The 13217-nt window shown below is 45.3% G+C and overlaps 1 protein-coding gene across 2 annotated transcripts in view; it reads right to left on the bottom strand.

Moving 5' to 3' along the window:
- Positions 1–12096, bottom strand: part of BMX (BMX non-receptor tyrosine kinase) — a 29994-nt gene extending 17898 nt beyond the window's left edge. Inside the window, exons 1-8 of one of the 2 annotated variants that reach the window (XM_083501941.1) lie at positions 11838–12096; positions 10990–11146; positions 10743–10847; positions 8085–8166; positions 5141–5260; positions 3099–3160; positions 809–990; positions 35–97 (exon numbers count right to left, since the gene is read on the bottom strand). In XM_083501941.1, coding sequence (XP_083358067.1) covers positions 35–97; positions 809–990; positions 3099–3160; positions 5141–5260; positions 8085–8166; positions 10743–10847; positions 10990–11146; positions 11838–11860 — 794 coding nt within the window. In that variant the 5' untranslated portion in view covers positions 11861–12096. Of the gene's footprint in view, positions 1–34; positions 98–808; positions 991–3098; positions 3161–5140; positions 5261–8084; positions 8167–10742; positions 10848–10989; positions 11147–11665 lie in introns of both variants that reach the window. The other variant, XM_083501942.1, reaches the window with a different exon arrangement.
- Between the last annotated feature and the right edge of the window lie 1121 nt (positions 12097–13217).

The raw sequence follows: 13217 nt of genomic DNA, 5'->3' as shown, positions 1-13217 counted from the left end.
TAGAATATGGAAGTCAAAATGGATGGTGATTTACCTTGGTTTTTCAGTGGCCTGGGATACCTCCTTCAAATAGACGCGGGGTGCAAAGCCCTCATTTCTGCAAATGAAAAATACAAAAAAAAGTTATTTTTTAAAACCTACATGAAGCACTTGGAAGGAAGACGATGAGCAATAAAACGAAACAAATAGAGACCAGGTGACATGAAGTTGCCATGGTGTTTCTGCTGGTACTGCATGATAATTGGTGCCTTCCATCCATGTGGGATCAGGGGCAGCAATGTGGTTGGTGGATAGTCATGGTGTCTTTGTGGAAGTGGGTATCATAATTGGTTTATCACCTCTTTATTATGATTGGGCTTTTCACACTGCTGCTGGGACAACATCAATGTAAACTCTGGCATAACAGGAGATTACTCCACTGGCTGATAGGACTGCACAAGTCAAAGCATGTACAGCCAGCTAACCTCTGCATACAGCATACATATGGTTTCTCTCCATTTTATCCTCACAGAAACCCTGTGAGGTGGATTAGCTGAGAAGGACTTTGAATGAACCAAGGTCTCATGGAGCTTCTAGGCAAAGATTTGAACCTAGTCCAAGACCATCAACCATCCATGGAAACATAGTCACTTCATGCACTATCCGAATTGATCATTAGACAAGCTTTAAACAAAATAACACAGTGGGGTTGTTTGTTAAACTGGGGTAATTCTTCATTAGAATTCTTCTGAGTACGTCAGCTAACAGAATATGAAAACTATACCTCAGTAATAAGGAAATCTCTCTAAAGAACGCAGAGGAAACTTACCCGTCCAAATCCTTCACGAGCCACCAATCAGGAGCCTCATCGTTCATAACATAATATTTACGGTTTCTCTCAAGAGGAACATCAGAGTTTCCTTTTGGCTCATAATTATAAATAGCTACTGCTTCTTTCAGAAATGACTTGTCAAGTGTTTGACCTGGAGGTTGATGGTCGTACTCGTTGTTCTGAAAGCCAGTAACATAAGATATGCCACAACAGAATTTAGAAAAAGAAATCATTGCCGTTTCAACAACAACAACAAATTACACAGCGCTTTTCAAGTGTCCAGTGTACTCTACAAGCGTAACCTCGTTAATCCTTAAACTGTGGCTAAGGAAGGTCCTTTATCAACATGAACAGAAAAATCAGTACCTGTAATTTCTACAATTATAAGATGCCAACAAACTATGAACTAATCACTGACCTACAGCACCCTCCCCCACTCCTGTGTCTGCCCACAGCTGCATGTGCCATTGGGAGTAAAAATGTTGCCCATTTCTGAACAATTTGGGACAAAGTTATCATGAATGTTCCATGTATATGCAAAGAGTGCGCTAAGGGTCGAGAGTCACAAACAACTATTAAAATTGTATCCTGGGTCATCCTGTTTTCTGATTTGCCTGTACAGTCTAGAGCAGAAGTGAATCATCCTGTGCTTGCTTAACCAACCCTAAGAAAACAAGCTACCACTTGGGTTTGCAGAAGAGATCGCCTATGAATGACTACCATTGTCAGGGGCATCCAGTGAGAAAGGTAGTTAAAGGTAAAGGGACCCCTGACCATTAGGTCCAGTCATGGCCGACTCTGGGGTTGCAGCGCTCATCTCGCTTTATTGGCCAAGGGAGCCGGCATACAGCTTCCGGGTCATGTGGCCAGCATGACTAAGCCGCTTCTGGCGAACCAGAGCAGTGCATGGAAACACCATTTACCTTCCCGCCGGAGTTGTACCTATTTATCTACTTGCACTTTGACGTGCTGCTAGGTGGGCAGGAGCAGGGACCGAGCAATGGGAGCTCACTCCGTCGCAGGGATTCGAACCGCTGACCTTCTGATCAGCAAGTCCTAGGCTCTGTGGTTTAACCCACAGCGCCACCTGCGAAAGGTACACCCTTCTGATTAGGTTTAGGTTTAGGTCACTGCCAGTTCACTGCATTTCTTTATGGAAATCCCATCAGAAACAACAATCCTGTGGTCGTTGTGAGGCTATTGATTGCATATAAACAGGCTATACCTTATACATCATAGATCAGAGAATTGCTTTAAGCTGCTTAGAATCTCCTTGCAAAAAGTGCTAAATCACAAGCTGCCAAGGAGATAACATGGGAGTTGGGCCAGATGACCAGGAAGAGGTTGGGGAAGTGAAAGGCCCTAAGATCAAGTGCTGGTGAAAGCTGGAAAACGGGAAGTGCCACCAGATGTTTCCTGAAAAGCCCTTAGATCTAGTGCTAGTGAAAGCTGGAATGCTTGACAATGTGTGTGAAAGTGAAAGGACATGGGTATTCTCAGTGGAAAACTACTGAGCTGATATTAAATCCTGAAAGTACAGAATTAGCCTTGACATGGTCAAACCCATTGAAAATCCTGTCCATGTATAGAGTTGGCACAGATATAATCTAAGATTGTATGTTTTGGCCTGGACTTAGAGGCGGGTGAACTATTTTAGATGCCCAGAGTGGAAGTGGGGTCTCAGCAGACATTTGAGCTAGGATGCTGGCTCATGAAAACTGAGTAAATTGACTCAGTTTCAAGATTATTAGCAGAGTCAGTGCGTATGCCAGCTAAACTGATTTAATGGGGGTGGGTCTGGTGGTCTTATCTGTGCTTGGCCAATAGAGATGCTAAATAGCTTGATATCACAAATGACCCTTTGTGGGGCTTGGCATAGATAGCTGCGGGGTTATAAAATCACACGTTCATGGCCATCTCTTAATAATCTGATTCTTGTGAGGAGTCCCCTTTTGGGAAATGTCTTTGTATGTGTAAACATGTTAACTTTCTGCTATAACCTTCGATCTTCTTTACTGTAATAATTCTGGAATAAAATTCTCTAGTACCTATTTCTGGTGTGTTCTGGTGTCTGAATAGCCTGGTCCAATCCCTTACAAGCTTTGAGAAGACGACCCTACATGAATATCCTTCACCATTTAAAAAGTCTACTCTTTCCATCTGTTGCAAGAGAAAGATGAGGCAAGGGCCCCTCTTCTTTCAAACAGTCCCACATTGTTCCTCCTAATGGAAGTAGAATATCTAGAGTATAAACAATCCACATTGACTGTGGCAAAGCTTTATTCACCTGTGCTCCTGGTACCGGTGGAAGCGGTTTCACTGCACTGCTTGCACTGTGAAGAATGTAATCTATATCAAGAATTAAGGGGGGAAAGGCTGGGTGAAATTAATGCCCTGAATCTCCACTGACAAGCAGGCTTTGGAAAACTTATCAGGCAGCTTTGTTTATTACCGTAGGAGTGATGGACTAACCCAGAGTGGGCTGCATTGTTCCCTCATTACCTTTTGAGAGCAAAATCTGGTTGAAAACAGACTGTGGGGTTACAATGTGGACCTTGGTCTAATCCATTTATATTCCTACATTCCAAGCAAGCATGGTATAAACATGCTTCTTTAAAAGCCTGAACTGTTTGAAAAAGGCAGTACTTAACTGCATTGTGCTGAAAACCCCAGAGTCTAAAGGGTGGTTGGGAAGAGTTCCTTCCTCCTCATCTAACTGTACAAATTAACTGGCAAACAAAACAGTGACGTTTTGTGCCAAGAACTCGGATAGAGAGCAATATTTGCATGTAGATAGTTTGTTTTGGAAATACTTCAGCTCACTGACATTTTCAGCTTTGTAAAAACAACAGGGCATTGGTTATTTCTCTTCCAGCAAGTTTGCTGTGCTTCCCCCTCACTGTTGGGAAAGGCTCCATCTGAGCAGTACTACTTTCATCTGCAAGCGGGTTGCTCTTCTTCAAATAAGCACATATGGTAGGGCAGGCATCCCCAAACGTGGCCCTCCAGCTGTTTTGGGACTACAGTTCCCACCATCCCTGACCACTGGTCCTGTTAGCTAGGGATGATGGGAGTTGTAGTCCCAAAACAGCTGGAAGGCCGAGTTTGGGGGGTGCCTGTGGTAGGGTAAAAGCTAGGCTGGAACGCTCCCCTCCAATATGCCAGTTTTCTATATGGACGGATTTGATTGATTGATTGATTGATTGATTGATTGACTGTATGGAGCAGGAGCATCCAATCATGTAAACCCCCACCTGTAATCTGAAATTATACACCCCAGATATAGAGGGCGGTACAGTATTTAACCAAGTTATACTCAGAGCAGACCTACTGAAATTAATGGCACTAACTTAGTCATACTAAAGGCTCAATACCTTAAGGACCATCTCTCCCCATACAAACTGACCTAGACCCTGCACTTGTCATCTAATAATAATAATAATTCATTTATACCCCGCCCATCTGGCTGGGTTTCCCCAGCCATTCTGGGCAGCTCCCAACAGAATTAAAAGCACAATAAAACATCAAACATTAAAAACCTCCCTAAACAGGGCTGCCTTCAGATGTCTTCTAAAAGTCAGGTAGTTGTTTATTTCCTTGACAACTGATGGGAGGGCGTTCCACAGGGCGGGTGCCACTACCAAGAAGGCCCTTCTCTGTGTCCCCTCTCCCTGAGAGGTTCGGAGGGTGGCAACATGAGAAAGGACCTTTTCTATGGTGGCTTCCTGGTGCCATTGGGACTTATGGTTTTTTTTTTCTGTGACTGTTTTATTGTTTCTTATTATTGCATTATGTCAATTATGTTTTTAACGTTGTACACTGTCCTGGGATCTTTGGATAAAGGGTGCTATATAAATTGAATAAATAATAATTTCAGTCAGTCAGCTATGAATAAAACTGAGTTGAATGTCACCCATTATAATTACTCACACCATGCATTTAAATCACTAGGACAACACTTTAAACAGTTATGGTGGTTTCCCTCAAAGAATTCTTGGAGCTGTAGTTCACTAAGGATGATGAGGGCTGTTAAGGAAACCTCTATTCCACTCCAAGAACTACAATTCCCAGAATGCTTTAACAGTCACTCACTCTTCACATGGGCTTACTGTTACTGACATCTTTGTTGCTTTTATTGCAAAAGTGTGGTTTTGGTCTGTATACTGCCTTGTGATATTTTATATGAAAGGGCAGTTTGTAAAAAGAAAGAAAAGAAAGAAATGCAAATGTCTAAGAAAATAAAAATAAAACAAATAATATTGGAAAGGGCACAAAAAGCCTCAAATTTCCATTGTACGAACGATAGAAAGAGATGAAACAACACATTACACTTTCCCCAGATTATGCATCCAGGAGCCGCTTTGCAGGTTTGATTGCAGCACAGGAACTTCCCGTTGGAATAGAATCTGCTGTGGTACTTGTTTAGTAAATCTGTATTGCCCAGAATCTCTGGAAAGCATAGAAAACAGAGGATGTTGGGGGTGGCAGGGGAGAGAGAGGAAGAGACTGAAAATGCTTTCTGCTATAAAATAAGCATCTCATACAGAATAACAACTCAGATGTAGGGCCAATTCACAAGGACAAGGTGTGAATGCTGAGAATATGGACTGAGGTCAGGGCTGGCCCTGCCATTAGGCAGATGAGGCAACAGCCTCAGCAAGCAAATGTTCAGGGATGGAAACCAGTGGTGAGGTCATAGTGGATAGGGCTGTGGTTGCCGCAGGGCCTAGCCTGCCCCTCCTAGGTTGCTACACTCAGAAACAGTGGAAGATGTTGTCCTGCTGCAAGTCTTGAAGTAAGGTTCAGCCAGGGGTCCGGTCAACTTTTGCTCATGGAACAGGAGGGACTCCATTTTGGTTTTCGGCTCAGGCTGCACAATATTGTGCACCAGCCAAGACTGAGTGTATCAGTGCAGTGATACTGCGCTTCTATACACGTTCTGCTCAAAAGTAAGTTTCAATGGGGCTTATTCCCAGGTCAGCAGATACAGGATTGCAGCTTTAGCCTCTGGTTCGGAACTCCTGAGTCCTCTGTTACTTTAAAGCATTTATATACCACTTTACATCACCTTAAATTTCAAGGTAATGTAGAGCATAAACATAATATAAGACACAAAAGCAAAGGTAAAAGCAACAGATAAAATCCGACTTCTTGCTTTTTTTTATTGCTCATACTGAACTTCAACCTGAGCTGGAATTCCTCATTCTCTTTCATGAAGGGGACAGTTTTGCACACATAGGGTGATGCCTTATTTACGTGTGTGTGCGTATGCCTTCCAGCAAGCCTTATAAATCGAGATCTTTCCCAGCCTGCATCAGTATTTGAATTGTTTCAAAGGTGTTTGTAAAGACGTTTCATCATTCGTTGTTTGGTGCCCTGGGCTCCTTTGGGAGGAAGAGCAGAGTATAAATTGAAGGAATAAATACCAAGTCAGAACATTGATCCATCGGGCTTAGTGCTATCTACACTCAAAGTAGCTCTGCAAGGGCTTAGGCAGGGGATACCCCCAGCCCTACCAGAAAATCCTGGGGCCGTCTGAATGCAAAGCAGATGCTCTGGGCCTTCCTTATGAAGCTTTCTGCTTCCACTGGAATGAACAGGGGAGCTCTGTGTGTGTCCATCAGCCCCCAAAATGTCAAAGAAGCACTGACGTTGAACTTGTGGTGCAGGCGCATACACTAAGTGTGCTAAAGACCAGAGCCGTAGCTAGGTGATCTTGCGCCCCTGGCAGAACCGTCCAGATTGTGCCCCTAAAGGTAAAGGGTAAAGTGACCCCTGACCATTAGGTCCAGTCACGGACAACTCTGGGGTTGCGGCGCTCATCTTGTTTTACTGGCTGAGGGAGCTGGTGTACAGCTTCTGGGTCATGTGGCCAGCATGACTAAGCCGCTTCTGGCGAACCAGAGCAGCGCACGGAAACACCGTTTACCTTCCTGCCGGAGCGGTACCTATTTCTCTACTTGCACTCTGACGTGCTTTCAAACTGCTAGGTTGGCAGGAGCAGGGACCGAGCAACGGGAGCTCACCCCGTTGTGGGGATTTGAACCGCTGACCTTCCGATCGGCAAGTCCTAGGCTCTGTGGTTTAACCCACAGCGCCACCCGCGTCCCTTAGATTGTGCCCCTAGCCACAGACAAATCGGCTCTTCTTTCTGCCTCTCCTCCGACCACGCCCCCTGCACCCATTCAATTCCTCACATACTTCACCTTGTAATGAATTCTTTTTTTTTTTGTAATGAATTCTGATTGAAGGAAGCCAGAACAGAGAGAGGACACCAAGATGTGGAAGGCTGACCTAGATGATGGTATGTAGGTGTCTCCCCACTTACGTGTGGGTTACCTTCCGGGCCCCTGCGTACATAAATGAAGTCGCATAAAGTGGGGAGCACCCCACTTTAATAGGGAGGAGGGCATGGGAGTCAGCTCCTTGGGGCCAAGGTTCCTTCGCCCTCTCTATCATATTTGAGTTGGCCACCCCACCCCCAGTTACTGGGCATTGCCATTCAATTAGCGAGCATGCGCTCTATCTGGATTATAAAGGGTGGTGCTTACCTGCCCCCCCCCCATATATTTTATTCAACTTGGCACCCTTGAAGGAGGGTGTGCGAGAGGAGAGAGAGAGAGAAGTGACTCCGGAGTAGGCAGGCTGGACAGGGCGCCCAGTGGAGGGTCTTGGAAGCCGATTTTGCAGGGGCCCCCCTCACCTGCACCCCTGGCAGGGGCCCACCTCACCATCCACAAGCTACGGCCCTGCTAAAGACTAGCCAGCCACCATAAAACACATATGCCATTTAGATTGTTACAAAAATTAGTTTTCAATTTCAAAACGGCTAATCTGCTAAAAAGAAAGTTCACTTGGTTGACTGAACTCTGAAAGCCTCCCATCGTGTTTTCTTCTTCAAGCTGTTCTGTAAAGAGCTTTCTCACAAAGGCACTATCAATTTCCTTAAGTCAGACATTATGCTACAGTGGTACCTCGGGTTACAGATGCTTCAGGTTACAGACGCTTCAGGTTACAGACTCCGCTAACCCAGAAATAGTACCTCGGGTTAAGAACTTTGCTTCAGGATGAGAACAGAAATTGCACGGCGGCAGCAGGAGGCCCCATTAGCTAAAGCGGTGCTTCAGGTCAAGAACAGTTTCCTGTTAAGAACGGACCTCTGGAACGAATTAAGTTCTTAACCCAAGGCACGACTGTATTTGGAATGGAAATCCTTTCAGGTTAGCTGTTAAACGTTAAAGAGTCCTCAGAGTCTGATGAAACAGCTTGTTACCTTTATGCAAAGCTTCCAGCCATCGGCTCCGGCTCTCTTCGTTTGCAGAGAAAACATACAGGAGGCCACCTTTGTACACAATCTATGCATAGGAGGAAACAGTTTTGTAGTTACTGAGCACTAAAATAAATAATGCACTGCTGGCCTGCCAGATGCTGGTGTATTTCATGCGTGATATGGGTGAAACCAGTATAATTTCAGACACTGCCATGTGCAGAGAGTTATAAATTACAGTGCATGTCGGGGGAGGTAGATGAATTAATTCAAGCTGTGCATACAACAGATTTGAATGTGTATATTTGGGAAATCAGTCTGAGCTGGGTTTAGATCTGAATCCAGAATCAATATCAGCATAAAAATTAAAAATAAAAGGATAAGACACAATAGCAAAAATATTATCAGCCCCAAAATTCAAATAAAACAAAAACATGTCATCAAAAAGCAGCGTTACACCCAGCATTTAGCATAATAACAGCAGAAGTGAGCTTAAAACAGCTCCCTATGCCTCAAATGCTCTTTCAAAGCATACTTTGCAGCAAAGTATTATCTGGGTAGGAACAAGACAGGCCACTGCCCTAGAAAGGGCCTTCCAAATACAGAAGTTCTGTGGAAACCAAATAATTCATCCCCTAGATGATGTTAACTTTTTGGTCATTTCTTCTGAATTACAAGTCATTTGGTGGCATTCAAACCGTAAAACACACCAGGAAGCATCCACCAAGCAAATCTCCAAAAATATGGGTTTATATTGTTTATATTGTTGCATGCCATCCCAATTTCCAAGCAGTGCAAGCTTCCAGGTGCTTGCCCTCGGTTCAGTTTCCCCGGACTGAGGCAAAACAGAGACTGTGGTGTTTTCAGGATGTATGGTTTGTTTATACAGTGGTGCCTCGCAAGACGAAATTAATTCGTTCCGCAATTCTCTTCGTCTTGCGGTTTTTTCGTCTTGCGATGCACGGTTTCCCATAGGAATGCATTGAAAATCAATTAATGCGTTCCTAGGGAAACCACCTTCAGACCAGGTCCGGGGACAGTCTGTCCCCCGACCTCTTCTGAAGGCTGGGGGGGGGGGACAGGGGCTTTTCTTTACACTGCCAGCCTTCAGAAGGCTGTTCTGAGGGCTGGCGGTGGGAGGGGAGGCCCTTCTTCCCACCTCCCGCCCCGCAAGCTCCGGGCGGCCGTGCTTCGGGTGACAGGCTGCCGCCCCGAGCCTCGCGCGCCCGGCAGGACCTCCTGCCGGGCGCGCGAGGCTTGCAGGCATTCGCCCGAAGCAAGGGGAGCTCTCCGAAGGGCTCCCCGTGCTTCGGGTGACAGGCTGCCGCCCCGAGCCTCGCGCGCCTGGCGGGACCTCCTGCCGGGCGCGCGAGGCTTGCAGGCATTCGCCCGAAGCAAGGGGAGCTCTCCGAAGGGCTCCCCGTGCTTCGGGTGACAGGCTGCCGCAGGCTGCCGCCCCGAGCCTCGCGCGCCTGGCGGGACCTCCTGCCGGGCGGGCAAGGCTTGCAGGCATTCGCCCGAAGCAAGGGGAGCTCTCCGAAGGGCTCCCCGTGCTTCGGGTGACAGGCTGCCGCCCGAGCCTCGCGCGCCCGGCGGGACCTCCTGCCGGGCGCGCGAGGCTTGCAGACACTCGCCCAAAGATTTTAAAATGCTGGGGGTCGGGAGCGAAGCGTTCGCTCCCGCCCGCCAGCATTTTGGGATCGCCTGGGGCAGCGGAGAAGTCTCCGCTGTCCCGGGAAGGCAGGCGGGGGGGGGGGAGCAGGGACCTTTGCCCCCCGCCGGCCTTCAGGAGAGGTCCAGGACCTCTTCTGGGGGCCGGCTGTGGGCGAAGGTCTTTGCTCCCGACCGCCAGCATTTTAAAAGAGGTCCCCGGAGATTTCCCTATGGGCTTTCGTCTTGCGAGGCAAGCCCATAGGGAAATTCGTCTTGCGAAGCGCCTCCAAAGCAGAAAACCCTTTCGTCTTGCGGGTTTTCCGTCTTGCGAGGCATTCGTCTTGCGGGGTACCACTGTACATATATACAACCTGAGCCTACGGTGGAAGGGCTAACAGCATTAACACCCCAAGAAAGTCTTTCTTCTTCCTTGGATTCAAACAGGAATCAGGCATGACTCTGCCTCTCCCAACTGCCCAGCCTGCTGCCTGCCCCTTCTCCTTTCTAGCTCTCTCTTTTCCAACTCCCAGCACTGGCCTTTGCCTACCAGTGAGTTGAAGGAGGATGGCCCACCTATTTGTTATCCGGCACAGAGCCACTTCTTTTGTTACCTCATTGGCCCATACTTAGAGGACCATTACCTCACTAGGAAGCTAGCCTGCCTATTCCAGGATTTGAATCCGTGCTGGATCCAGGAATTAAAGGGGGCTCAGGCATACAGTCTACCCACCCTAAACTCATAACAACACACTTGCCAAAACATCTGGTAAAGGCTTCCTTTCAGCATTGCTGCATTTAAGTTATTGGAGGAGACTTTTTTTCAAGATATCTGAACAAGTATACCAAGCCACTGAAGGAGGTCTTTTGGCTGAAACATCTTGGGCCACCAGTACATATTCATCAACATGCTGAGGCAGCGCTTTCTCTTTTTGGAGGGGCATTCAAACTATAGGCACCATCCAGCAAAATATGAATTTGCTACCAAAAATATTTTATTGTATACAGCTTTACCTGGAAGGGATACTGCCTCTCTGGCGGGGCTGGTTCATCTAGATTCACTTCCTCCGCACATCGAATTTTCTTAATGTCAATTGACCCTTTTCTGGTTCCTTTTTTCTAAGAACATAAAAGGAAGTAGGGAGAAAGTTTCCAACACCCATAAGAAGGAATACATAACATGAAAAGGCGTTAGCCAGAGGTTGAATACCCAAGAATCTCTTACCCGCTTACACTGCATTCTAAGAAATCTATTTCTCACCTCTTTGTCATATTCATAGTAGGAAAGGCTTGTTTTCGTAAGAACAAAGAGTCGTTCTTTGTAATTATTTGGAGATATTTTTTTCTTTTGCTGAGACTTCTTCATCAGCAACTCTTCTAGAATGATTCTGTTCTCCATGGTTTCCATTTTACGGTCACTAAAAGAGCAGGAAAGGTTCCAAGTTAGAGAGCACCAATTAACCAACTGCAAAACTGAATCGAATTTGCAATTAAAATAATTCAATGTCAAATCTGAGTCTGGAACATAGCCCTTGTTACATATTATTTACCTACTCTCAAAATAAACAGCAACATAGAAACATTAGTTTCTTTGACTAAAATATAATGCTTGTAAATAGTCCCATTTATTCCACTGGATCTTGACTTTCAAATATGCGTATTTATAAATATAACCCAAGCAAAATTATGTGCAAGATGGCAATTCTGAAGCAAAAAACCCAACAAATTAAAATGAGCAACAAAAGGAAACATCGGTATATTTCCTAGATTGTACAGACCTAAAGAACGCTCCCAGGCTTAATCCGCAAATATCACTTATCTTAAAAATATCATATGCATACAGGAATACTAAAAGGCAATAGAATTCATCATGTGATGCTATAAGGCATACAAAATAATAATACTAATAAAATAAAATAAGAAGAAATGAGGCTTACCTCAACAAGGCACTTCCTACAGAGACAATATTCCTCTTCTCATGATGGATTCAAGAGGAAGTATCCTTCTCATTGCTTCTTTTACATATTTACCAAATATAGGAATGTCTTTCAGATGTTATTTGCATACAACTCATATTGTCCAACATCCCCTTTCCCAGTTATAACACACCTGTCTCTTGTTAGTTCGTCCATTTTTTGTACCAAGAGAAATATTTTCCAATGAATTGTTTGGGGTACGTTTTCACAAAGCAACACAACTGGAGTTTATACTGCTTGTTTTCCACTGTGGGAATGAATGCCCTATGTGTGCAAATGTGATAGTCCCCCCCCCCCCAAGAAATCTGGATAACTGAAGTTAGGACTGATGCACCAGACAACACTCTCCCCATTTTGAATTTCACATGCGTAGTGCTTTTAAGGAAGGTTGAACTATTTCCTAGGTATAAATATTAATTATGAGAATTATATATTAAAAAATCACACTCAGTGATATTTATTTTGTTTCTTCTTCCTGTTGTTGTTTAGTCGTTTAGTCGTGTCCGACTCTTCGTGACCCCATGGACCAGAGCACGCCAGGCACTTCTGTCTTCCACTGCCTCCCACAGTTTGGTCAAACTCATACTGGTAGCTTCGAGAACACTGTCCAACCATCTCATCCTCTGTCATCCTCTTCTCCTTGTGCCCTCCATCTTTCCCAACATCAGGATCTTTTCCAGGGAGTCTTCTCTTCTCATGAGGTGGCCAAAGTATTGGAGTCTCAGCTTCAGGATCTGTCCTTCCAGTGAGCTCTCAGGGCTGATTTCCTTCAGAATGGATAGGTTTGATCTTCTTGCAGTCCATGGGACTCTCAAGAGTCTCCTCCAGCACCATAATGCAAAAGCATCAATTCTTCGGCGATCAGCCTTCTTTATGGTCCAGCTCTCACTTCCATACATCACTACTGGTTCTTCTTCCTACTTCTCTGCTATCTTTCTTCTAGGGCACTTCCACACAGCTGTTTATTGTGGATGTGGTGCTGCTCAGGCATGCATGTTTTGTGTTGCATCCACACAATATCATCCTCATCAAAATGGCACCCCATATTTCCCCATTTAATCCAGTTTGATCCAGGCTTCCCAGAAAACCTGATAAATAAATGGGGGGGGGGAGAACCCCACACTTAGCAGGAATGGTAAATTTGGTTTAAATTGGAAGGAGCGGGGAATACAAGGTGGCATTTTGATTAAGAATGTACCATGTGGACGGTGGAAAAAATTCCACTCATGCGCAGCACTGAATTCACAAATTAGCTCCTTCCAGCTTCTGTCTCATTTTGTAGTTCTTGGAGTTTCCATAGTTTAAAGACCACATTTCCTCTTGTACCCTGTTGCACTTCCTTTCCTCCAAGCAACCAGGATGCAGCTTTCCTCCGTTGGGTTCTTTTGAAATCAGATACCGCTTCGGAACTGTTATAAGGAAAAACTGCTCTGGGGGCGCTCAGGGGACAGTTTTTTCTTTTAACAAAAGTAATTTTGCACAAATACTACTACACAGTAAGTATGTGGTATGT

The sequence above is a fragment of the Podarcis liolepis genome (assembly GCF_965112155.1).
Source record: "Podarcis liolepis genome assembly, chromosome: 4".
Taxonomy (NCBI): Eukaryota; Metazoa; Chordata; class Lepidosauria; order Squamata; family Lacertidae; genus Podarcis; species Podarcis liolepis.
Note: the sequence above shows the minus strand (reverse complement) of the source record. Positions and strands in the feature narration are given on the sequence as shown.